Source organism: Doryrhamphus excisus, chromosome 20 (genome assembly GCF_030265055.1).
Source record: "Doryrhamphus excisus isolate RoL2022-K1 chromosome 20, RoL_Dexc_1.0, whole genome shotgun sequence".
Classification (NCBI taxonomy): Eukaryota; Metazoa; Chordata; class Actinopteri; order Syngnathiformes; family Syngnathidae; genus Doryrhamphus; species Doryrhamphus excisus.
Genome location: NC_080485.1, coordinates 3405443 through 3429237, shown reverse-complemented (window position 1 = coordinate 3429237; position 23795 = coordinate 3405443). Strand labels below are relative to the sequence as shown.

The window sequence follows — 23795 nt, the reverse complement described above, 5'->3', positions numbered from 1 at the left end:
CCCAGATGTCTTCATGTAAGAGGCGGGGTACACCCTGGACTGGTCGCCAGCCAATCACAGGGCACCTGAATGCCTTATGTTTGTATCTTAATTATTTTTTTAAAAAGTAAAACAATATGTAGTTACTAATGTCTGTGTATCTTGAAAGTCAACGATGAAATATATTGCAATATCAATCGTTTGATCCATCCCAACCTGACATGACTTTAATACAGTACAACCGATATGTGTTGCGGTGGACCACCATTATGGCCTGTCATCATTTACACTGCGGCCCTTAGTGACAATAAACAGCATATAAACTGTATATTCCACACTGACTATGACAATGCAACATCTGAACTCCAATCATATGAGCAACATTTCAAATAAATACCATCAACTCAAATTCAGCCTGAATACATAATGCCACACATGAAATATGTCCACTCTTCCACAGCAATGATAGAGATAGAATAAGACCAGCGACTGAAAAGGTTATGGGGGGTGTCTGGCTGACTGACTGACTGGCTGACTGGCTGACTGACTGGCTGCCTGGTGGGTGGGTCATGCTGACATTTATTGTACTGTCAAGCAGTAATCAGACAACATTTTTAAACATTCGCCCCACAACAAAACCAGCAGTCTTACCTTTGTATTTTTCCAAAACGTCCTCATAAGCCTGGAGGTATTCCTGTTCGTCCGAGAGCACATATCCCTGCGCCATAACACGGTCTCCCCACACTGGAAGCTCACCAGCAGAAGCGGTAGACAGGGACACGGCATGTATGTGTGTGCATAATGTGTGGAAGTGTGTGCGTGTGTGTGTGTGTGTGTGGTGGCGGCTACTCAAGAGTGATCGGCGCTGTTGTTGCACCGAAGGAAACGCCCTACATCCCTCCCTTGTCTGCACGCCGGCCAATAGGAACTACTTCCTGCCCGGACTTGACTGACGTTATAGGAAGAGCTGAACTGTAAAAAATGTCTTTGCTCGCCTGTCAGGTTGTCAAATTACGAACCATAAAAACGCGTGATACATTTTTTTGTAAGACACAACAGATGTAGTTCAGCAGTCACGCGAACCAACAAGTCCAAGCCGATCTAAGTCAGTAAATAAAATATTAAAACCAGTGTCGCTCAGTGCAATGACGCATTCATTTTTTGCAGCATCCTGTAGGCGTTGTCAATATGCCAGAAGTAATCCACATGTGGTAATATTGACATTAGATTGATTTACTCAATAATCTAATCAATCACTGCTTGATTGTCTCTTGACACATTTTTAAAAAGTCTATGTTACCAACTTTTTGCAGTTTGCGATAATGCCCGTAATGTTCTTCTAAATTGCCACGTTTTTGGCAGTAAATGTTGCTGTTATAGTACAAATTTAGTCTATACTTTCTTCCTGTATGTCAGGGGTGTCCAAAATGTGTCCCGGGGGCCATTTAAGGTATACGGTTTGTTTTTATCAGCACTCAGGACATTTCAGAAATAAAATTAAATGAAATTAGAGCAAAATGTTGTAATGTTGATGCTTATAACTAATACAAAGCTTCACCTGTATATTTTGATTTTTCAATAGACGACACTCAGTGGAAAAATATTGGACAATCTATCAATCAGTTCCGAGTATGGAATAATGCCTTAATTTGACAAAACATGCTTTCAACAGTTTTGGGAAAGATACAGATGCATTTAGCATGGAAAAACATGAGAACCATGACCTCAAACCCTGAAAAAAACCTTTGGGAAGAACTACAACAGTGATTGTTAGCCAAGAGACTATCACCAGTCTCACACTGGAGTGACATCTAACCTAATACTGTAGAATTCTGAATAAAAATTCATACAAAGCCAAACATTGCAAGAGATGTTACTATTTTTTTTCTTCTTAAAGGTGTTCCTGTCAGGTGTACCAATACTTTTGTGACGATAGCCAGCCGGATACATGAAATATCATCCCACATGGCATAGTTCAGGGTGTGTCATCCACAAAGGCTCATCAGGATGACAGAAATATAAGCGAGGAGTCGGCTCAGCTTCCTTGCACCCCAACAATAAGACCACCCAAGCGGCTCTCACCTGCGATTCTTAGCACGGCTCTCTCTGCTGGATCCAGCACAGATCCTCCCTGGATTTTCCTTTTGGACCTCTCATGTCTGGGCAGGTTCCACGGCAGAGTGTCGCCGGGTGCGGGTGACGCCGACCCAGATTTGACGCTGTAATCTTCATCTTCGGATAAATCCACGGAGGAAGACATGGAGCAGTGGAGGGAAGGGTTCCCCGAACCTGAGCTCTGAGACAATAGAAAATAACAGAGGTAAAATAAAGCTCATTTCACGTATATTTAACAAGAAAATGAAAGGCGAAGACAAAAAGAGCAGAAATGTTTATGCCGTCTCACCATAATGTGCGTTTTTGGTGTGATCATCACAACAAAAGACAAATTAGTAATAGGAAATCAACAGTGTAGCTCCCCCGCCAGGTCACCAGTAAGACTTACCACGCTGTACATCATTGGAAGAACACACAAAAAACACAATCCTATTTGCGTGTTATTAGCTTCCGCGGTTTAATCCCACATCCCGTGCGTCCACGCAGTGCCACACCCTTTTTAGGGATGCTCCAGGGCGGGTCGATTTTGGCTCATTTATCGGAAGACGCGAGGGTGATGTGAGACCTCCAGAAGGAGCAGAGGGTATGGCTGTGATGGTGGTGATGGTGGTGATGATGGTGTGCTGTCGGAAGAGGCAGGCAGGCAGGGCTGGGCTTGTGCATGTGTTCCCCAGCGTCACACGCTCAGCCAGCCAAACAAGAACCAGCAGCCAACAGCGACCCACAAAGGTGCTGGCAGGCTACGAACACAACACAAGCTGGGAGGAATCGAGCACTAAAGGACTCCCGCTGATCTTATACAGCATAAGGTGGGGGATTTGGATGCAGTTGCAAAGCGTAGCTTATGCACACATGGGACACTTTGTACATGCACATCATGGACAAAAATTCAAGGCAGTTGTTGTACTTCCATTGATTTAAGTAGCCCCTATTTCATTAACCCCAAGGTAAACATGTGATCATGATTAATCACCCACACAGTGGCCGTGTGATTAACTTGATTAAGTAGTTGTAATCACTTGACAACACAATTTATATTCCAAATTTGGCTGAGTTGTTAGCAATTGTTAGCATGTTGTTAGCATGCTCAGGCATCTCTGTGTGGAGTTTGCATGTTCTCCCCGTGTGTGCACACTCCTGTTTCCTCACACATTCCAAAATAATGTCAAATTGTCCATAGGTATGAATGTGAGTGTGAATGGTTGTTTGTCTATATGTGCCCTGTGATTGGCTGGCCCCGCCTCTCGCCCAAAGTCAGCTGGGATAGGCTCCAGTATACCTCCATGACTTTAATGAGCGGTAAGTAGTATAGAAAATGGATGGATGAAAGTACAAACCTTCGATAGATGGCCAGTTAATAAAGTGTTTGTTGCAAATAATACAAACTTTTGTTAATGCTATTATCAATTTCAAAAGTTGAATTGTGCATACATTGATGTAAATCCTTTAATAAATGTAGAATATATTTTATTTTGGCAATGATCTTGCAGACTTTGGGATCATGGCACATTAGATTTGGCCTGTCAAAACCAAGCTCCCATAGTTCTTACAGTATATATTAAAGAAGACCAACAAAATGTGCATTTGAATGTGTTTAAGAATACGAATGCAAATTAAAAGTAACATGGTTTGTAATTAATGTGCTTTAATTCATTTAATTAATTTATTCATTCATTTATTCATTTTCTACCGCTTATCCTCACGAGGGTCGCGGGGGGTGCTGGAGCCTATCCCAGCTGTCTTCGGGCGAGAGGCGGGGTACACCCTGGACTGGTCGCCAGCCAATCACAGGGCACATATAGACAAACAACCATTCACACTCACATTCATACCTATGGACAATTTGGAGTGGCCAATTAACCTAGCATGTTTTTGGAATGTGGGAGGAAACCGGAGTACCCGGAGAAAACCCACCCGGAGAAAACCCACGCATGCACGGGGAGAACATGCAAACTCCACACAGAGATGCCCGAGGGTGGAATTGAACCCCGGTTTCCCAGCTGTGAGGTCTAACCACTAGACCGCCGTGCCGCCCTTAATTAATTTAATCAAATTAATTTAATTAATGTGTGTAGGAAAAATAGTTTCTGCAAACAACCACAAGTTTCTAAACATTGAAAACAAATAGGAATATTTTCAAGTTTAACTGTGTATTCACCTGAATCTTGTGTGCTGCAAGTTCCACAATGTCTATTATTTTGACAAGACCGAGCCCCCCAGCAGCTAGTTTAGAGTATATAGAATTAGTTTGACAGCATCGGCTTAAGCAATACTCAGATCAATGAGAAAATCCATAGACCATAGAAGTATCTAAACTAGGCATTACGTATATTTGTGGTGGTCTACAACCATGCATGTCGTGTTATCTTGCAGACATTTGGACACAGCTCATGTAATGTATCACGTTAGATTTGGCCTGTTATAACCAACAATACAGTATAGTTCTTATATGTGAAAGAAGGCCATAATAAACTAGGACAAGTGTTGACATAATCCTGTACGAGGGGAAAAGGTGTCAACAGCCAAAAATAAAAAATAAAACAGAAAAAAAGATTGCAAGATTGCTGTAAAAGCAGCATTGTAATCCATCTCTTATTGAGTTTAAGGCTCGACGAGGTAGATTGTGGAACGGAAAAGGCACATTTCAAGAATCAAAGAGTTCTAATTTAAGATATCAACTGCAGGAAACTGTTCCTAGGTCAGTCAGAAGCTGTTAATAATAGAAACAGCTTAATATTTCCACCATGTTTCATCATGATAAAAATGTGACTTGTCAGCACATCATCTTTTTCTGCCTGTTCCTAATTCTTTTCACATTTGAAGGAAATATAAGATTGTGATGCCATAGGGGGGAAACTGTATGTCCTGAGTCAGCCTTAACAATACTCTGTTACTGTTTTATGTAAGAAGCAATCTGGGGATAAAGGGATAAGAATAGCTGATAGATTAGAGCCCAGCCCATGTTTTTTTTAATTCAAGGCTTATCCTGTGTCTTACAAGATGTACTGTAGTTCTGCAATAAAAGACCACACTTTTTAATCATACGCTGCATCCACCATTCTCTTACCCCTGTCATTTTTAAAAGTAAATGTATTGATGTGCTGAATGCATAAATAAATCAATTTGACTATAAATAGAAAAACTGAAGTGGTTGTAGCAGGCTGCAGCATATCCCCCGCTACCCTAGTGAGGATAAGCGGCATAGAAAATGGATGGATGCATGGATGCATGGATGTGGTTGTACATTTATGCTGCTCCACTACAATTCAGGACCACATAATGTGTTTCGCCGTTTCTTTATCACAGTTGTGTTTGTTTTTTTTTTGGCTAAATGCATCTACACCAGAAACGACTTATTCACCTGCAACAGGCAATCACAACGACTTAAAGCACTTTAAGTCATCAACTGTATGGACGAAAGGACTGAGATACACCCCTTAATCAATTCATGAATATACCCCTCTGACTCAACAGCAAGATCATATCCGCAAAAGCCAAAAAGTCACAGAATGGAAAACCTGAGAGCCCTGACCTAAACCCCATTAAACACCTAAGGGATGAACCTGAACAGTGTAATACATTTTATACTATCCGTCTGCTATCAGCATGACTGCATCCTGACTAATGGAGAGGATGTTGCCTCAGTGCAGCAGAGATCAATGAGATCATTTCTCACACCGTTCACGCCCAAACACAAGCGCCACATTATGTCAGTTGCACCAATTGTCGACATTACTAATAAGAAAGGAATGTCTGTGTATCTCATAGATACTACTTCAGGGTCAATAACATAGAAATGAAACCTGGATATAGCTTAGAGATGTCAATGGACAGCTTGAATAGCAGGATATATGTCACGACCAACCGGGCGGGTTTTGTATTTTCCTTGGTTTTCACTGTCATTTCGTGTATGTTCTGTTTCCTGTTTTGCACCATGGTTAGGGTTCATTCATTCATTCATTTTCTACCGCTTTTCCTCACGAGGGTCGCGGGGGGTGCTGGAGCCTATCCCAGCTGTCTTCGGGCGAGAGGCGGGGTACACCCTGGACTGGTCGCCAGCCAATCACAGGGCACATATAGACAAACAACCATTCACACTCACATTCATACCTATGGACAATTTGGCGTCGCCAATTAGCCTAGCATGTTTTTGGAATGTGGGAGGAAACCGGAGTACCCGGAGAAAACCCACGCATGCACGGGGAGAACATGCAAACTCCACACAGAGATGCCCGAGGGTGGGAATTGAACCCTAGTCTCCTAGCTGTGAGGTCTGCGCACTAACCACTAGACCGCCGTGCCGCCCATGGGTAGGGTTCATTCATTCATTCATTTTCTACCGCTTTTCCTCACGAGGGTCGCGGGGGGTGCTGGAGCCTATCCCAGCTGTCTTCGGGCAGAAGGCGGGGTACACCCTAGACTGGTCGCCAGCCAATCACAGGGCACATATAGACAAACAACCATTCACACTCACATTCATACCTATGGACAATTTGGAGTGGCCAATTAACCTAGCATGTTTTTGGAATGTGGGAGGAAACCGGAGTACCCGGAGAAAACCCACGCATGCACGGGGAGAACATGCAAACTCCACACAGAGATGGCCGAGGGTGGGAATTGAACCCTAGTCTCCTAGCTGTGAGGTCTGCGCACTAACCACTAGACCGCCGTGCCGCCCATGGTTAGGGTTATGGTTATTTGATTTGAACAATACATTTGACAATTCACAGCTAATGTTCAAAAGGAGTCGGAAGAAGCAAAGCTTATTTAATCCTACCCTCAATAAATCAATTGCAATACATTTGTTCACTTCCTGTATTCCAATTGCACTGTTGGTTGATTTAAATATATTGGAATAGATAATGTAATAATGTGCTAAAATAGTAGTCAAAGTAAAAGCAAAGTCAAAGTCAAAGAACACCACAATGAGGATAAGCGGTAAACAAAATGGATGGCTGGATGGATGTCGGTTCAGCTAGTTTTGTAGGTTGTGAGAAGTAGTTTGATCAGTGAGTTTGAGCATTTGTTTTGCTTTTTGTTGGACTATTATTTTGTGAGCCGGGCTTCACCTTCTAAAGTACATCAAAATTTGACTCCTGTATTGTCCCTTGAGAAGATACACTGTACACAACAAAGATACACTGTAATAAAAATGGCTGCTGAAATCCTCACTTTTGTGACACCACAGAGTTAAATGAAGTACCTACAGGTTTGCGTGTAGGGGTGACTTGCACAGACTGGTAAAACTCCGGGAGGACTCTCTTCTTCACTTTGCGCTTTTTTAGAGATGATGAGGAATCCGACTCATTCCGGGGGACCTCAACCACATTGGACTTTTCCTCCGTCACTCGAGCATGCTGTGTGCTCCTTTTGGCGTGACGTGGACTGTGTCTGAAGCACTGTGGAGCACGAGCAAACGATTACAATCACATATAGGCTCGTTTAGCAATGGTGTGCTTTGTTGACATATACTTCTTCAGAAGATGATATGACAACCACATACGCTCAATAGTATATGGTTATATACTGTTAGTATTCAAGAAGTACCTCATCCAAAAAGATTAGTCAATATTTATATGACTTGGAATATTATTTAGAATACTTTCAAGACAAAATTCTGTGACATCTGATATTAATTCAGCATCACTTTCTTCAAGCTTTTGGTTTTCAATTGTGTTAGTTATAATAATTATATATATATAATACATATTTATACATATATACATTACATTATATATATTATATATATAATTAGCTATATATATATATATATATATATATATATATATATATATATATATATATATATATATATATATATATATATATATATATATATATATATATATATATATATATATATATATATATATATATATATATATATATATAATTATAATATAATTGAGGTTGTTGTGACAACCAAATCAAATACATGCAGAAACAACAACAGATTCTTTAAATGGCTAGATTGTTTTTGGTCGTTGTGTTTTTCTGAAAGTACCATGCGTTTTCAGATTTTTTTTGTAGCCCTTCATAGACCAGATCATATATGCATATTTATTATTTTGTATTATTTAATTTGTATCAACATAATTGGAATTATTTTTAAAAAAATACATTCCATACATTAAAAAAAAACTTGCGGTAAATTATTGTTTTCCAAGTATTTAAGTAAGTGCCCTAAAAGAGTACAGTATTTTTTAACACGTCATTCTCTTATTTTGAAAGGTCCCAAACCGGACACAGCGAAACCGAAGCTCGTCTTGACTCAGAAAAGCACGTTCTTTTTGCAAATGATGTGCTTTTCCCCGTCGTATTTCGGGCATTATTTTATTACAGTAAATTATTAATCTTCATGTGGTGTCAGCTTTGACATTCATTTTATTTTATTTTGAAAACTACACCCATAAACCGGAAACTGTGAGCTAACCGGGGTCTTGACGCACCTTAACGTCTAAACAATATGCTTTTATACAACGAATGTGTCGTTTGACAAATATCACCCTATGCATTGCTGGGGAAACAATGTTACGAGTATTCAACCTGCTTGTAGTAAAACTGCCAAATCACCCCCAATCATGGATTGCACATGCGCAATGCGCAATGTGGTCCATAAATAGTAATGCAGTCTTTCAATAAAGTAAAAATGATTCATGCCTGTAAGTCTGTAACATGTTAAAGACAGATACGGATTTTCGTTAAACGTGAATTTATGGTTGCTAGTGGTGTTGTTTTATGACTATGATGCTGATGACGTAACAAACTTATCATGACAAAAGTTCCTCTTACCTCTGAACGAAAATGATGCGTTCGAAGACCCACTGGGGGAAAGATAACAGGTTATATTTATGTATAGTAGAGATTAACATGCCACATTAACAGGCAGCATCAGCACGATGATTGAGTTGGTGATCTAATGTCCTCTTCCTGTACGAAGCAGCGTGTAACATGAGACATGGTGATGACGAGGATGCACAGCAGTACTCACCGCGGCTCTTGGTGCGTCCTGACAGCACTGATTTGATGGGATGCTTCCCTTGGGCGATGCTGCGATGCCAGCTGCAGAAAAACAAAATAGTGGCAACAGTCCCCAGCAAAAGCAACAGCAGCAGCAGCACACACTGAACACTGAGCGGCCTGAGGAGGACCAGAAACACGGCAGCGATCATCATCAAGCTGAAACGAGAGCGGCGAGACGCGCACCTCCTCTTCTTCCTCCAGTGTGCAAGGCGAGAAGAAGAGAGGAGACACACGGAGGACCTCCGATCATTGCACCGCCTGCCAGCCCCGCTGCGGAGCGCATATGCACAGCCCAGGCTAGTGGTGTCGTTTTGTTGTGTATGAGTCAGCAGCAAGTTTATTTATTTATTTCTTGACAGGGTGCAATCAGGGGGAGAGTCAGCACATTCGCCAGAGTCCTTGCTTGCAGGCATAATCTCCTGCAGAGCTGCCGAAAAAGGATAAAGCTTTATTGGTCTCTTTGGCTCTTTTTACGGATCCATTTACATAACCGAAAGGTTAAAGGAGTCCAAATCATTATTTAGGCATCTGTTATGAAATTCATCATTGCTGTGTTTTCATACACATGTAGGAATTTAACCAGAATGTATCACACATGTCACACTTCAGGGTCATTTATTCATTCATTCCCATAACAGCTGATGTAATGAGGATTACTGTATGTATTTTGGACACACTGACATTTAAAGCTTTAGTGCAGGTAAACATTGAAGGAAAATCTGCTATTATTTTCATTACACGCCATGACCGGGATAGTGTTTTTATTATCAGGTTCATTTTCATTCATTCATTTTCTACCGCTTGTCCTCACAAGGGTTGTGGGCGTGCTGGAGCCTATCCCAGCTGTCTTCAAATGAGAGGCGGGGCACACCCTGGACTGGTGGCTAGCCGGAGTACCCGGACAAAACCCACACATGCACAGGGAAAACATGTAAACTCTGCACAGAGATGCCCGAGGGTGGAATCGAACTCGAATTTTGATTTCAGATTTTTTTTAACAGAATGAAGAAATAAAACAAACATGGATGATAAGTTTTGATGGAACTAATAATCAATTACTATTGCAAACTCATATTCTTCATGTGGCTTTATACTATATAGCAGTAGACAGGAGGATTATTGTCCAGGTGTGCTTTACGGCCACTCCAAAAAGTCTACTTTTACTGAATTGGGGGGTGGGAGGAATCTGGGGGGTTGTCAGAAAACCAGTCAGTATCAGGTCCGGTGAGTATTCCGGCCATATAAGAACTGGGATTATTTCAGTTTTCAGGAATTGTGTACAGATCCTTGCAACATGGAGATGTGCATCATCATACCGTAACATGATATGATGTCTGCATATGAATGGCACACAATGGGATTGGTCATGTTAGCTGTGCGTAAATAAATCAATAAAATGCACCTGTGCTCCTTATCCATAAAACACGCCATCCACAGTACTGACATCAATAAACCACTCAGCTACACAATACCTTACATGCAGTCTGCCATCAGCCCTGCACACTGAAAACCAGGATTCATCTGTGAAGAGAACACCTCTCCAAAGTCCCAGACACCAACAAATGAGAGCATTTTCCCTCTTGAACAGTCAATTCAAGACCACAATGAGGACGATGAGCATGCAGATGAGCTTACCTGAAACACTTTCTGACAGTTTGTGCAGACATTCATTGGTTATGCAAATCGATTGTTGCAGCTACTGTCCGGGGTGTGCGGTCTCAGACAATCTTGAAGGGGCAGATGCTGGGTGTGAAGGTCCTGGGCTTGTGTTTTTTGGCTGGAAAAATGTACAGCCAAATTCTCTAATGCTTTTGGAGATGGAGCATCTGGGGCATTGAGTTTCGACTGTGTGATAAAATTGCACATTTTTGCATCTGCCTTTTATTGTGGCCAGCATATAACATATGAAAGAAAAAGGTATTTTATGTACATATGTTTGTTCTCCCTGTGCATCGCAGCAAATATTAGTATTGTGTGTATATTTTTTTGAGTCATTACCAACAATGATACTCACCAGTTTGAGAATGACGTAGTACATAGAAAAAAAGCATAATGCAAGCTTCGTTCTTCACACGGGGGCGCCCTCCAAACTCTACAGCTGCTGCCGCTGCCAGGGCCTAAGTTTCTCCAGCCATCAACACTATAATCTATCGCAGTCTATCCCAGTAAATTTACTTTCTAAAAAAATAAATGTAATAATTTCTCTCACTTACGCGTCAAAAGCAGCGTTTGTTTTAAAACGTTTGCTCAGGAACAACACAAACACCGCCCGTGTGGGTTATGCAAGTACTTCAAAAGGAGCGCTCACTCACAGCTACTTCTGACGTATTCACTCTCGCGGAGTTTGACATGCTAGCAAAGAAGAGCACAATGTGGAGAAGAATTAAGCATTTAATTGGAGTATAAGTACGCGGGTAAGATGACGATTAAGCTTGCAAGTTGCCTTCTACCAGCCTATGTTTACTTCACATACGGTCAGTGACAGTTAATATTAGCTACACGTTTGCCGTATTCCAATATGATCAGATATCAGAATGCGCGTTCCTTGAAGTAATTGTAAAATGTAAGAATGGTGTCAAATTAGAGTACAGCTAAGAACGGTGACATAGGTCGACGCAACGCTTGTAAATACTCAATTGTTCTACACTTCGAAACTCAAATTTTCACATCCAGGCCGCTTTATGTGTTCTTCGGCTTTGTAAAACGTGGTGACGATCAAGGCATTAAACACATTCCTGCTTCTAGCGACCAAGAGTAGAAGTGCAACAACATGCAGGATCCATGAAGACCGTTAATCCTTTTTAGTTTCCTTTCTTGAGTAAGTTCCCATATAACACAGCACTATATATTCATTTTAAATGATTTGTCTTGAATTCAAATGGATAACAAGTGTTGTAGTTTGTCTCCATCCAGGTGGCTTTTAACCGCATGTCGACATTTTATCTTGTAACATTTGACCATTGTTTTGACCGGAGCTACATTAAATGTTTTATGGTCGATTGTAATTCTATGGTTATAACTATAAGATATAACATTTTCCAAACCTGCTATGCCAGCCTTAGCTACGTTTAAAAGTGTATTGAATTGATTTTTAGTTCCGACAAACCAAAGTCTGAGATAAGCAAAAAACTCTACAAAAACCAGCCTAATCTATTCTTTGAGGGGAGGCCCACGGTGCCACACTTTGAAAACCCCTGTAATGGACAACTTTTCGTTCTTACCAGTTTTGGATTTGGTCAGTGGTTTAATATTTGTTTTTTTTTTCTAGATAAATGTCTTCACCCAGTGAAGTCGAAGAGGATGACATGGGAGAAGTGGAGTTCGTGTCTGTAAGTTTCCCATAATTGTAGTAGTTGGCATATCTGCCTCACAGACAAGACCCTGTATATATTTTTGACCTGTGTTTTTCACAGGAGGGGCCACTCAGGCCAGTGACGGAGTGTGTGGACCTGCTGAGTGATAGCGGTGAAGAGGGATGTTCTACATCGACAGGAACAACAGTGAGAAAAACAATATTGTATTGGAATAAGGTGGTAAAGACACAGAATTTGACTGATTCATCAACGTGGTCTTTCTTCTCTTCAAGATCGATGATGAAATTGACCGCCAAAAAGCACACGTGGCATCTACTTTGGATAGACTGGTACAGCAGGTGGCCCTGGAGAAGCGGCAAAGAGCAGACAAATGTAGAGCCTTCAAGGTAAGGAAGCAATGCATTGTTGTGCATCAGCAGAGTCAATAAATCTTTGGCTTTCCACATACTGGCAACAGGCATGTCCATAAATATGGACAATACTGTTATGATTTGTTTTTTTCCAGGAAAAACAAATACAACAAAGAATCCATGGACAGCAGGAGCTTATGATTAGGTCAACAAATCCAAAGACTCAAGAGGCAAAGCGCTGTGTGGATGCGTGGCTAAAGATGCCTGGTATGTACAACAAAATATGGAGCAGATACATTGGGAAATGTCCCCAAAAACACACTTTTTAAAAATAAATAATTTTTTTTCCAGGCCTCCAGTTTGGAGTGAACAATTCTGGTTCAGGAAGACGCAGACGTCGACAGTCTGCTTTCCCACTGAACCCTTCAGTAAAACACACATGTCCAGTTATTAATTGTGGTCGGGTTTTCGAGAATGTGTTTCTCCTTGATGGTCATCTAAAAAGGTGCTAGTCTTTTTTTCCCCAATCAGAATGATTTGTTTATATTCATGGTTGTTTTTTTTTGTTTGTTTTGGTAGGTTTGACCACTCACCGTGTGATCCCACCATCAGTCTTAAAGGAAGTCCCACGATGCTGTTTTCCTGTGTGGTCTGTTGTCGTCACTTTCAGACCAAAGAAGAGTGGAGGACACATGTTCAATCAAAGGTTTCCCATCTCAGAAATGTTGAACTTTATTCATAAAAATAGCACATTGTTGAATGGATTCATTTTTCAGGCATCCTCATCTAATTCTGGAGGTCACTGCACGTCCCAGAACTACCAGCTCATTGTTTGCTTCGCTTGTCCTGCCTGCTACCTCCTCTTCAACCTGCGAGATGAGTGTCTTCAGCACATGTCAGCCAAAAACCACTTTACAGAGTCCCTCACTATGAGCAGTACTGGTAAAACTAACCTTGGTCCTCAAAGTTATCCAGTAACAATGTCAATTCAACACAAACCACATCAAGTTAGAACTCCTGGTAAAAACCATAATGAGTTCTCTTGGTCTTGTGTTCGTTCCAGACAGTAAACAAGGAGCAGTACCTGTACCCATGCCACAACACGCTAAAAATCGCCTCATCGCACTGTGCAAGGATGCCCCGTTCACCGTCAAATGCACTCTGTGTCAAAAAGTGTTGAGTTCGCATCAGACAGCGCAAGCTCACTTTAAGTAAGTTTTTTTTTTTTTTTTTTCAAATTCCAATTTCTGTCATTTCATCCATCTTGTCGAGGTAGGTACCCCTCACAGGTACTGTGGTGTTTTACTTAACGAATATTTATGACTGAATACATCATTGCCATCCATCCATCCATCCATCCATTTTCCTCCGCTTATCCGGGTCCGGGTCGCGGGGACAGCAGTCTTAGTAAGGAAGCCCAGACTTCCGGGTCCCCGGCCACTTCCTCCAGCTCCACCGGGAGGACACCGAGGTGTTCCCAGGCCAGCTGTGAGACATAATCCCTCCAGCGTGTCCTAGGTCTGCCCCGGGGCCTTTACCCAGCTGGGCATGCCCGGAACACCTCACCTGGGAGGCATCCAGACTAGATGCCTGAGCCACCTCAAGTGACTCCTCTCGATGTGCCTTGATGTACATAATTGCATCCGCTTTAATTAAAATATACCCAATTATCTATGTTTTTGCGGTAAAAATGACATATTGTTAAAATAAATGGTGCCAATGGATATTAATTTAATATTTTCAAGTTCCACATCCAAAAATAATACAATTTGACAATTTGGGACTGCAATTTACAATGGGATTTTACAATTTTACTCTGTCAGAAGGCGTTTTTATTATGAGTGTTACCAGAATGGATTATTTGATGGTAGTTTACTATATCTGCAAGATATAAAGAAAAACATGAAAATTGAATTTGACCTTGATATTCAGCAGACACTCACATGTTCACATTGCTGTTGATTCAGTGGATTGCTTTTGCTATCTGTCTGTCCACAGTGTGCACTGCAGACAGGGCTGTGCTGTGGCCATGGCTGATACAACCGTGGCGCAAGTAGCAAAACAGCTCCAAGTGCGAGGCCAGTGCTCTCTCTGCTGTTTAATCTTCCTGAGCGAAGAGGAAGTGGAAAGGCACAGAGAAAACACCCAACATCATGTGGAGGTCAACAGGACCATGGAGCGAGCTCTTCTTCAGTTCTGTAGGTTTTCTGAAAATCAACACAGGGCTGACAATGAGGAGAAAAGGCCAGTCTCGAGCAAACAGTTTCAAAAAAGAAACAAGAACGGCGGTGAGCGTGATGAGTGTCCCACCAAACGACAAAAACTAAGAAGCTCTATCACCATGTGGTTTTGTGAGTGTGGTCAGAGGTTCTCAGAGGCTGGCTCCGCCAGTAAGCACATCTTGGCTGTCAATCAAATTAACTTTCAGTGTGGCGTATGTGGCAAACTCATGGGAGAGTCTTCAATCACCCGCCTACACATGAGCCGCTTTCACGGAGGAGCGCACCTCTCCAACTTCTGTTTCTACTGCCGCAAGTGCAAACTGGAGATGCCTCGCTTGGAAGATATCATGTCACATGTGTCGGACGTACACCAAGGGCATACTTTCTTCACCGAAAAGGAAGTACCCGCGGAAGCGGAGGCCAAGCCGTCCATCAAGGATCCATGCTCTTCCTCCACACTCACACCCGTCCCAGCGGAGGTGGCATCCGTTTCCAAAGCGGCGCCGACTTGGATGTGCAGGATGTGCGAGGACGTCTTTGACTCGGAAGCAGCCGTCCACAAGCATTGCAGTGATGTGAGCAGCCACAGCTTCCAGAGATTCGCCTGCGGCCACTGCCCGCAGAAGTTCTTCAAGGAGTCCACCGTGCGCCGGCATTGCGCCAACGAGCACAACGGGCAGATGAAGAGCGCACACTTCTGCGGCCTCTGCGATAGCATGTTGTTTGAGTCTGAAGGCGAGTTCCGGCAGCACTATGAAAGCCTCCACAGCAGAGACTACTACTGCATGGACGACGGCGACCGTGTTCAACCTGCTTCAGCTGCTGAAAGCGTCTCACCTGCGGACTCATGTCCATGCATGGGCTCAGAGAAGACCAAAGATGCAATGAAAGCCACATACACGCGCTGCATGGTGAAGCTGGCCTCTCAAGGCCACTGTCAGTACATGTGTGCGCCTTGTGCTGTAACTGCCCCCTCCTATGCTCAGATCAAGACTCACGTCCAAACCACACACGCGGCCTTGAACCTGGACAAAACCTTTGAAGTAGAATGCAGAACTTGCGGGGAACACTTTGCAGATGTTCCAAGTTTCCATAAACACCATCACTCTCAGCACTGTACGCTGGAACCATGCATGAGCTCCAGGACCAGTGGGGACAAGGTCGAAGGAAAACCCCAAGTACTGAATGCTGTGGAGGTCAAAGAAGAACTGCATGGTAAAACACCTTTTCATATTTAGTCTATGCAGCATTTCGTTCCATTAAATTAATTTAATCCAATTCTACCAGGAATTTGCATTATAGATTTTTTTTCAAACTATATTTGTGTTGCGTTTTAAGTTAATGTGTTTGCATGAGTTTATTCAAACGTATGATTCAAAATTCGGTGCCATTTTTCTCGTTCGTATTTGAATTTAGTTGAGTTCCACAAAATCGTCATAGAAAGGTTGCAGTTGAGCGACGCATTGATTTGTGAAAAGACATCGGGCATGCATTAAAAAGGTGTAACATTGAAATAATGTTACACCTAAAATAATGTTAATGTTAAATAGTGCATGTATGTGTAGTCTCAGCTCCAGTTTCCATACATAATTGAGCAGAATTATGCTCTATAGGTGGGTTTCTATAGTATGGATGCAGGTGACCTTTCCATTACATACAAGTTGGGTGGAACCTTGGTTAGCGTTCACCCCAGTTAGCGTGTTTTAACATTAACATCAAAAATGTATGGCACAGTTTTGCGTGCGTTCATTGCACGCACTGGATTGTCGTGTTATGAATAGAAAGGCCCCAACTGCATTCAGCACAGTCAGCACCCCCAATGTTCTGGCATCCGTCCAAAAAGGGACGGGGGGGACGGGGCAAAAGGCATGGGGGCAAGGAAAATCTAAATCTGCTAGAGCAGTGCCGTGCGAGGATTGGAGCGCCACTACCAATGGAATCTTCAACGAGTGTGCCTGTCTGTCCTACATCAACAGGAACTGTGTTCAGGCACACTCATAATTGGGAGTTGTAAGTCATTTTGATGCTGGGTAGACTTTGCAGTTGTGTGTTTCAAACAGTAAGGTAAATAGGGAAGTTAACAGGTTCCTGCAGTGGAAAGGGGGGGTAATGTTGTTCTGTACATAGCAAAGTCAGTCAGCAGCTCCTCTGCTGCTCGCATCCCAGTAGTGCACTTCATTTTCCCTCATTTGACACAATTAATCAACCAGTGGCTCTCATGGAACATAATTCTTATCACTGTTTGTTCATCCCGAGCTCTTTGTTTATTGAAAGTATTTTTTTCTTGTCACGCAGAGATGAAAGATGAGATGCTGCAAAGGTTTTTAAAAATGGAGCAGACTGAGAGAGATGTCTGTCAAAGTGTGGAACAAAACCAGCATGGCTCTGACTCAACAGGTATGTACAGTAAACCTCGGATATATCGGATTAAATTGTTCCCACTGGTTTTGTCCGATATAAGCGAAATCCGTTATATGCGTATACCGGAAAATGTCCGTTTTACGCATATATCAGATTTATATCCGGTATATGCGTAAATCGTATTTTATCCGTTATAAAAAGGCACTTCCTTGACTATGTTTCCAATGTACCTGGACTGGGCAATGAAAAGAGACGTAAGGTAATGAGAATTGAACTTTATTGGACTCTGAGCATAACAAATTGTTAATTAAGCTAGGCCCTGTTACGCCCGTCAGGCCTACGTTATTTCCAATAGTGAGGTTAAGATCTCATTCACTGCTGTGCTAGTATTATTGACGTCACTCACTTTTATATTTGTCCTAAATCTGGAGCCAGGAGAAAGACAATAGCCAGTGACATCAACAAGATTAGCATAACGATGCGGCCATCCGATATATGCCAGGGAAATTTAATGGAAATGCATTGGAACGGGACTGGAGATTTTCTCCGAAATAGGCGAAATCCGTTATAAAAAATCAGATATATGCAATGAATTTTTATTGGAAATGCATTACAGAAAAATGGGTTCTTTTTTATCTGTCCGTTGTGAGCGAATTTCCGATATATCCGAGTCCGATATATCCGAGGTTTACTGTATTTCAAATTTGTAGTCCTCACTTGCTGAATGTTTTTTGTTATGTATCTATTATTGTGCATTTTAAGTGTTTAATTTCAATATCTTAAGCTCGGCCCCATGTTATCTATGCTAGCCTCTCTTACTGATATTTGTGGAATTTTCACTTTGGAGCTTAATTTAGACTGATATGGGAGCAGTTGCTGCTATGGTGTTTTGTAGCTTGTATTTTCCATGTTTGTATTCTTCTACAGATGATGATGAGGTGAAACAAGCACTTGCTTTGAGCGTAGAGGAAGATCAGCAAGAGTCGGCAGGTATGTCATTTAAAGGCCAAGCAAGAGATCTATAAATTGCAGGGCTCGACAATAACGATGTACCGATGGCCCGGGGCAAGTTAAAACAAAATTGGGGCAAGTAAATCCAATCAGTGATATTCCCGTGGGGCAAGTGTACTTTAGCATGCCATACTGCCAAGAGTTTTTTTTAAGCGGTTCTTTTTGGGTGTTGGTAAAACACGGACTGCGTAATTCCGGTGGTAATTTACAAACCAATCCTTGCAAATTTTGAAATGGACCAATCAGAATCGTTTATTTAGACCGCAGTCCACATTTTACCCACACCCGTTATTGTTCGTGATGAACCGATCAGCGATGGTTTGACTAGGAAAACATCTATCATGGCGTCCCTGCCAGCATGGTCTAATTCTTCAACAACTTGTGAAGGAAAACAGCAAAAAGTGATGAAGCAGTGCCTCCTAAACAAGTATTTTATTAGCGGCAGCAAATCAAATGATGGCACAGGTGAGTGAATCACATTGCTGTGACAATTTGAAGTGGTCACAATGAAACACCACCCATTAGATCCAATACCAAGTGCTGATTTTGCACAAGCTACAAAATCTACCTTTACTTCACAAATTATTGTTTGACCATTGAGCATTTTTTTCTGGATTCCAAACACTTTTCTTGTACACAAATGTATCTATTCAATAATGTTTCATTGTGGTGCACAACTTCTAAAAGGCAAAGTGCCTAGAAGTCTCTTGACAATCCAGATTTCCATACATCATCATAATCTATGTAGGATAATCATTTCATCTTTATTTGAGATTCTCATGTGATGCCACAAAAATGAGATGATATCATTATGGCAGTCTTTTCATTTTACATGGGGCAAGTTGGGGTAAGTAGGTCTCATTTAAGGATTCTTAAGTCATTTTTGTTTTTAATGTAGAGCCCTGAATTATCAAAGCTAAAAACAAATTTTCAAACAGGGAATCTGTGCAGAAAGAGTAGGTACCGTTAGTAATTGTGTCTGACATGTTTGCTTAAAAGTAGTAAAACAAACAACCATTGAGACGGCTGCCACTTTAAACATGGCACGCTACCAAACTAACCAGTTCACCACCAATTAGTTTATTCTAAACTTAGGAAAGGCTTTCAAATAGAGTGGGGAAGAGGAACTAAGTAAGAAGCCAAAAAGTAGCACTTCCACACGGAATGGGAGAAGTCGGACGTGTCATGGCGAACACCATGCAGTGTGAAAGTCATCTAATCTAATGACTCTATACATGATGTATACATCTCTAGAACAAATACAGTGTGACATACAGGTCAATACAGTACAGTACACCGCCCACACCTCCGAGTTGGTAAAAATGTTTCACAACAGGACACACCACTTTTATGACGCCCTCATAAAGTTACACGTGTATAAAGAGTCTTACACATTGGTTAACTTCAATGTTAAAATGGCGACAGGTTGACTTCAGCTAACCGATTATTTTGGTTTCCACTACTCTGTCAGCAGAATGGTTTTAAATTATATCTGAGGTAAACAACTAACACTAATGCTGCCTCAATCTTTTACAGAATTTGCCGAGGCTCTTAAAAGAAGTCTTCTGGAGTACTGAGGAGACAACTGTTGCACCTTCCGCAGAAGGTTTTTCAGTTACATGACTAAAATATGTCAAAAGATATTCCACAGTGATGTTGTCCTGTAATACAGGACACGACAGGTCAGAGATGAACAGTTAGTGTATTTGCAGAGCTGCTGTTTGTGTCTTCGCTCTGTGGGGGGGGCGAATGGAGACGTGCTATTGATGGCATCGATGACGCTGCAGGATGCCACCGTGCTCGTATGACCACACTTGTTTGTAACGCCACACTGCTAACTAGCCAGTTGCTTTCTCTTTCATTTTTCATTGCAACACTGAAAAGCCTTTGTTTTGTATGCAACCTTAAGGAGTGAGTCCTGTTTAAAGCTAACTACTATTAGCAAGGATGTGTTTATTTAGGAATGGAAACATGTTTAATGCCTCATCAGAACAGAAATAAAAGAAACTAATGAGATCTACAGCTAGGAGACCCGCGTTCAATTCCACCCTCGGCCATCTCTGTGAGTTTGCATGTTCTCCCCGTGCATGTGTGGGTTTTCTCCGGGTACTCCGGTTTCCTCCCACATTCCAAAAACTATTAATACTTTTGCAACTATTAATGCAAAAGTACAATGAGCTGCATTTGAGTGTGCTCGGAAATCCCAGAAAATTCACTCAAAAATTCACTCTTCTAATTTATCTTTCTTTCAATAAAACACAGTTAAAAGTGGGCATATTTCAGACATAGTTGCAAATGGTAATTAATCGTGATTAATTGAAAACAGCAATTGTCTGAATTAAACGTGATTAAATGTTTTAATCATTTGCCAGCCTTATTGATGATTTGTGCTAGTATTTGTGCAATTAATTTACTATTAGTAGTAGTCGTGATAATGGCACCCTATTTGTGTATTAGTAATAGTAATGGTGGTCTATAAAGTATACATATTTTTAGTAGTAGATACCTATTAATACTTGGCTAATAAATGGCTATCATTTATTGAAGTAATATTGTTTTATATTGATAGTAATATATTTCTGCATTGTAATTATTACTAGTGATACATTTCGTTAGCTATAGTAATTTTCTATATAGGTAATTGAATAGTAATACTTAGTAGTATACTGTAACTGTCAAACACAGACTCTAAAACGTCTACAGACATCTGGAGGTCCCGGAAGGTAATCGAGTGTTCGGGATTCATCGGTAAACTTCGGCGAGGTCAAGGAGAGGAAGTCGCAGCCCATGTTAGGAAATGTTTCCCGGGGCAGTCAGCTGCACTCAGCAGTGTGTCGCGCGGTCACTTCCACGGAGGTCCATTGTAGAAAATCCCACTTGAAAAAAATATCGACTACATTTACGACGCCACCGTCATGGCTCAAGCTAAAATACAAGCCAAACTCAACGAGGTGTCCTGCAGCAAGTTCAACAGAACTTTGTCTATGGCGGACCGGGCTGGACAACTTTTGGCCGGTTTGGATCAACTGGAGATAAGGTAATGGACTGTAGATTATACTACATACCATATATATATATACGTGTTCTATTGTTACAACTTGTAGCTAATACTCGTGTGTTTGAGTCAGGGTGGAGGCTTTACGGGAAGCAGCCTCGGCCATGGAGCAGGAGAGGGAGTGCATCCTGGAAATGATTCAATCTTTACAAAACAGTCAAGAAATGCACAACATCAGTGCTGGTGAGGACAATACTACATATATAATATATAATATATGTATATATTGCTGTTCTTATTGTCATATTGTGTACTAAGTAGGTGATTGTTTTCTGCACCTTCAGTGGTGAGTGGGTGTTGAGAAAAAACAAGACAATGGTGTTTTTTTTTTTTTACCCTCCACCCACTCTGAAATATGATGGAAGGAACACTGGTTAATGCATCACAACATATCATAGCAGTCAGCCAGATAACAATGCAAGTGTGCCCTCCAGTGGATGGAACCATTGAGCGCGTGTAAACTGCATTTAACCTTCATTTAACCTTAACAAAGACAATGGTTCTACTTGTGTTAATAAAATATCCGTAGGCTAATTTAAAGCTAGCGTGTTGTTTCACAGGCGAGAAAGAAGAGTTAACACTGACTGCCGAGCGTCTACTGGGTCGTACGTTGTCGGTGGAGATCAACGTGGGCACCATCAGGAGCAGCCAGCAGGAGGAGGCCCTGCGCAAGGCCACGTCTATCATCGACGACATCGTTGAAAAGCTCCTGGCAGACATGGCTGGCTCCAGGCAGCGGCTCCTGGCGCTGCACTCGGCCTGCGTGACCGAGGCGCCGCCCGTGCCCGTCGACCAGAAGTTTCAAGCCATTGTGATCAGCTGCGCTCTGGAGGACCAGAAGAAGATCAAGAGAAGGCTGGAGATGCTGCTGAGGAACGTTGAGAACGCACAGAAAAATATTAAGATCATGGACCACCATAAGGTAGAGCATCCAAAAGCCAATGGCAGTCAATGAGGTCACATCCGATCTCCTGCAGCCTCTTCAGATGCACCAATACTCAGACCCACGTTTGTTTTGTACCTGGGGGCCAAACATCTAGCATGCAGAAGTGATTTCCTAGCATGTTCATTTTTGGGCTTGCATGAATTACTTTTTGTATGAAGCCAATTCATAGTCGCATTCATTTCAAGATTTCAGCACGTATTTGCAGAAAGATGTTTTTGTCTGAATGTATCATGTGGTTCTAATAAAATGACACCACGTATATTTGTCTATTGTCTATGCTCTATTATGGACTACAGAGAGTATCAGGCAGTTTGGAACTTCTAACGTCTCAAACTCAATTTACCTGGGGGCCACTGGAGCTAGAGTCTGGGGGAGGCTGGGCCGCATCAGGTTTTCAAAAAAAAAAAAAAAAAACGCATTTATTAAAAACAGAAAAATGAATAAACTTAAAAGCTCTGATAAAACATTCCACTGTTCTCAAATATCTTAATTTTTATTTTTCTACACAAAATAAGATGAAAAATAAATAAACAAATCAAGAATAAAGAAAATTGATCAATCAGTAATAAATACATAAATATTAAGATATGCCTTTATTCGTCCCTCAGTGGGGAAATTTGTAATATAATATAATATATAAAATATAACAATAATAAAAGGGCAAATAATAAAAACTTAAGAAACCACATATAGTTGGTGGGTAGACAAATTATTTTTTCAGATTAAAATGAACAAAGGGGCGGCACGGCGGTCGAGTGGTTAGCGCGCAGACCTCACAGCTAGTAGACCAGGGTTCAATTCCCACCCTCGGCCATCTCTGTGTGGAGTTTGCATGTTCTCCCCGTGCATGCGTGGGTTTTCTCCGGGTACTCCGGTTTCCTCCCACATTCCAAAAACATGCTAGGTTAATTGGCCACTCCAAATTGTCCATAGGTATGAATGTGAGTGTGAATGGTTGTTTGTCTATGTGTGCCCTGTGATTGGCTGGCGACCAGTCCTGGGTGTACCCCGCCTCACGCCCGAAGACAGCTGGGATAAGCTCCAGCACCCCCGCGACCCTCGTGAGGAAAAAGCGGTAGAAAATGAATGAATGAATGACAATGAACAAAGCATTATTAGAGCCCTGTAGACATGACAAAACACGACTATAGTCACATTTATACTCTTTTTATTTACAACATATTGCGCAACTGCAGGGTCTTGAGACACATGCTAACTCGCAAACTAGAGAGCTAGCGACCTAAACGGTAGCCTCCAAGTTATTTCCTTTCAACTTAAAAAGCCAAAAACGTACCACTTCCACACGGATAGGGAGAATAACTATTAACAGTTATTTAACCTTTGACATGAACATTAATCAAACTTAATAATTTTTTCTGGGTACATGATACCATACAGCATCCATATCAAACTTGCGCG

General features: G+C 41.6%; 3 protein-coding genes across 27 annotated transcripts in view; 2 read left to right on the top strand and 1 right to left on the bottom strand.

The window, feature by feature from the left end:
• The window catches only part of dst (dystonin), a 152671-nt gene extending 143250 nt beyond the window's left edge, over positions 1–9421 (bottom strand). For 13 of the 22 annotated variants that reach the window (XM_058058424.1, XM_058058426.1, XM_058058425.1 and 10 more), the window contains exons 1-4: positions 9086–9420; positions 8887–8918; positions 7302–7493; positions 2062–2275 (exon numbers count right to left, since the gene is read on the bottom strand). In XM_058058424.1, the coding sequence (XP_057914407.1) occupies positions 2062–2275; positions 7302–7493; positions 8887–8918; positions 9086–9269 (622 nt within the window). In that variant the 5' untranslated portion in view covers positions 9270–9420. Of the gene's footprint in view, positions 1–630; positions 2012–2061; positions 2276–2383; positions 2426–2482; positions 2709–7301; positions 7494–8886; positions 8919–9085 lie in introns of those variants that run through there. The other 9 variants (XM_058058420.1, XM_058058421.1, XM_058058428.1 and 6 more) reach the window with 5 other exon arrangements.
• Positions 9422–11424: 2003 nt separating this feature from the next.
• On the top strand, positions 11425–20391 carry znf451 (zinc finger protein 451). Of its 4 annotated transcripts, XM_058059033.1 has the most exons (14): positions 11425–11531; positions 12386–12446; positions 12531–12617; positions 12704–12817; positions 12937–13048; positions 13133–13286; positions 13361–13487; positions 13558–13723; positions 13845–13992; positions 14780–16218; positions 17299–17400; positions 18292–18354; positions 19912–19981; positions 20088–20391. In XM_058059033.1, exons 2-13 carry the CDS (start codon positions 12390–12392, stop codon positions 19950–19952), a joined length of 2610 nt encoding a protein of 869 aa, XP_057915016.1. In that variant the 5' UTR covers positions 11425–11531; positions 12386–12389; the 3' UTR covers positions 19953–19981; positions 20088–20391. The 4 variants fall into 4 exon arrangements, with proteins under 4 accessions (XP_057915016.1, XP_057915015.1, XP_057915017.1 ...); XM_058059032.1 differs by having other exon boundaries at positions 19912–20391; XM_058059034.1 differs by having other exon boundaries at positions 11466–11591; positions 19912–20391.
• A 157-nt stretch (positions 20392–20548) lies between these two features.
• On the top strand, positions 20549–22684 carry bag2 (BCL2 associated athanogene 2). Its single transcript, XM_058059036.1, has 3 exons — positions 20549–21412; positions 21504–21613; positions 21991–22684. The coding sequence occupies exons 1-3, from the start codon at positions 21291–21293 to the stop codon at positions 22383–22385; spliced, it is 627 nt and encodes a 208-aa protein (XP_057915019.1). The 5' UTR covers positions 20549–21290; the 3' UTR covers positions 22386–22684.
• The last annotated feature ends 1111 nt before the right edge of the window (positions 22685–23795 follow it).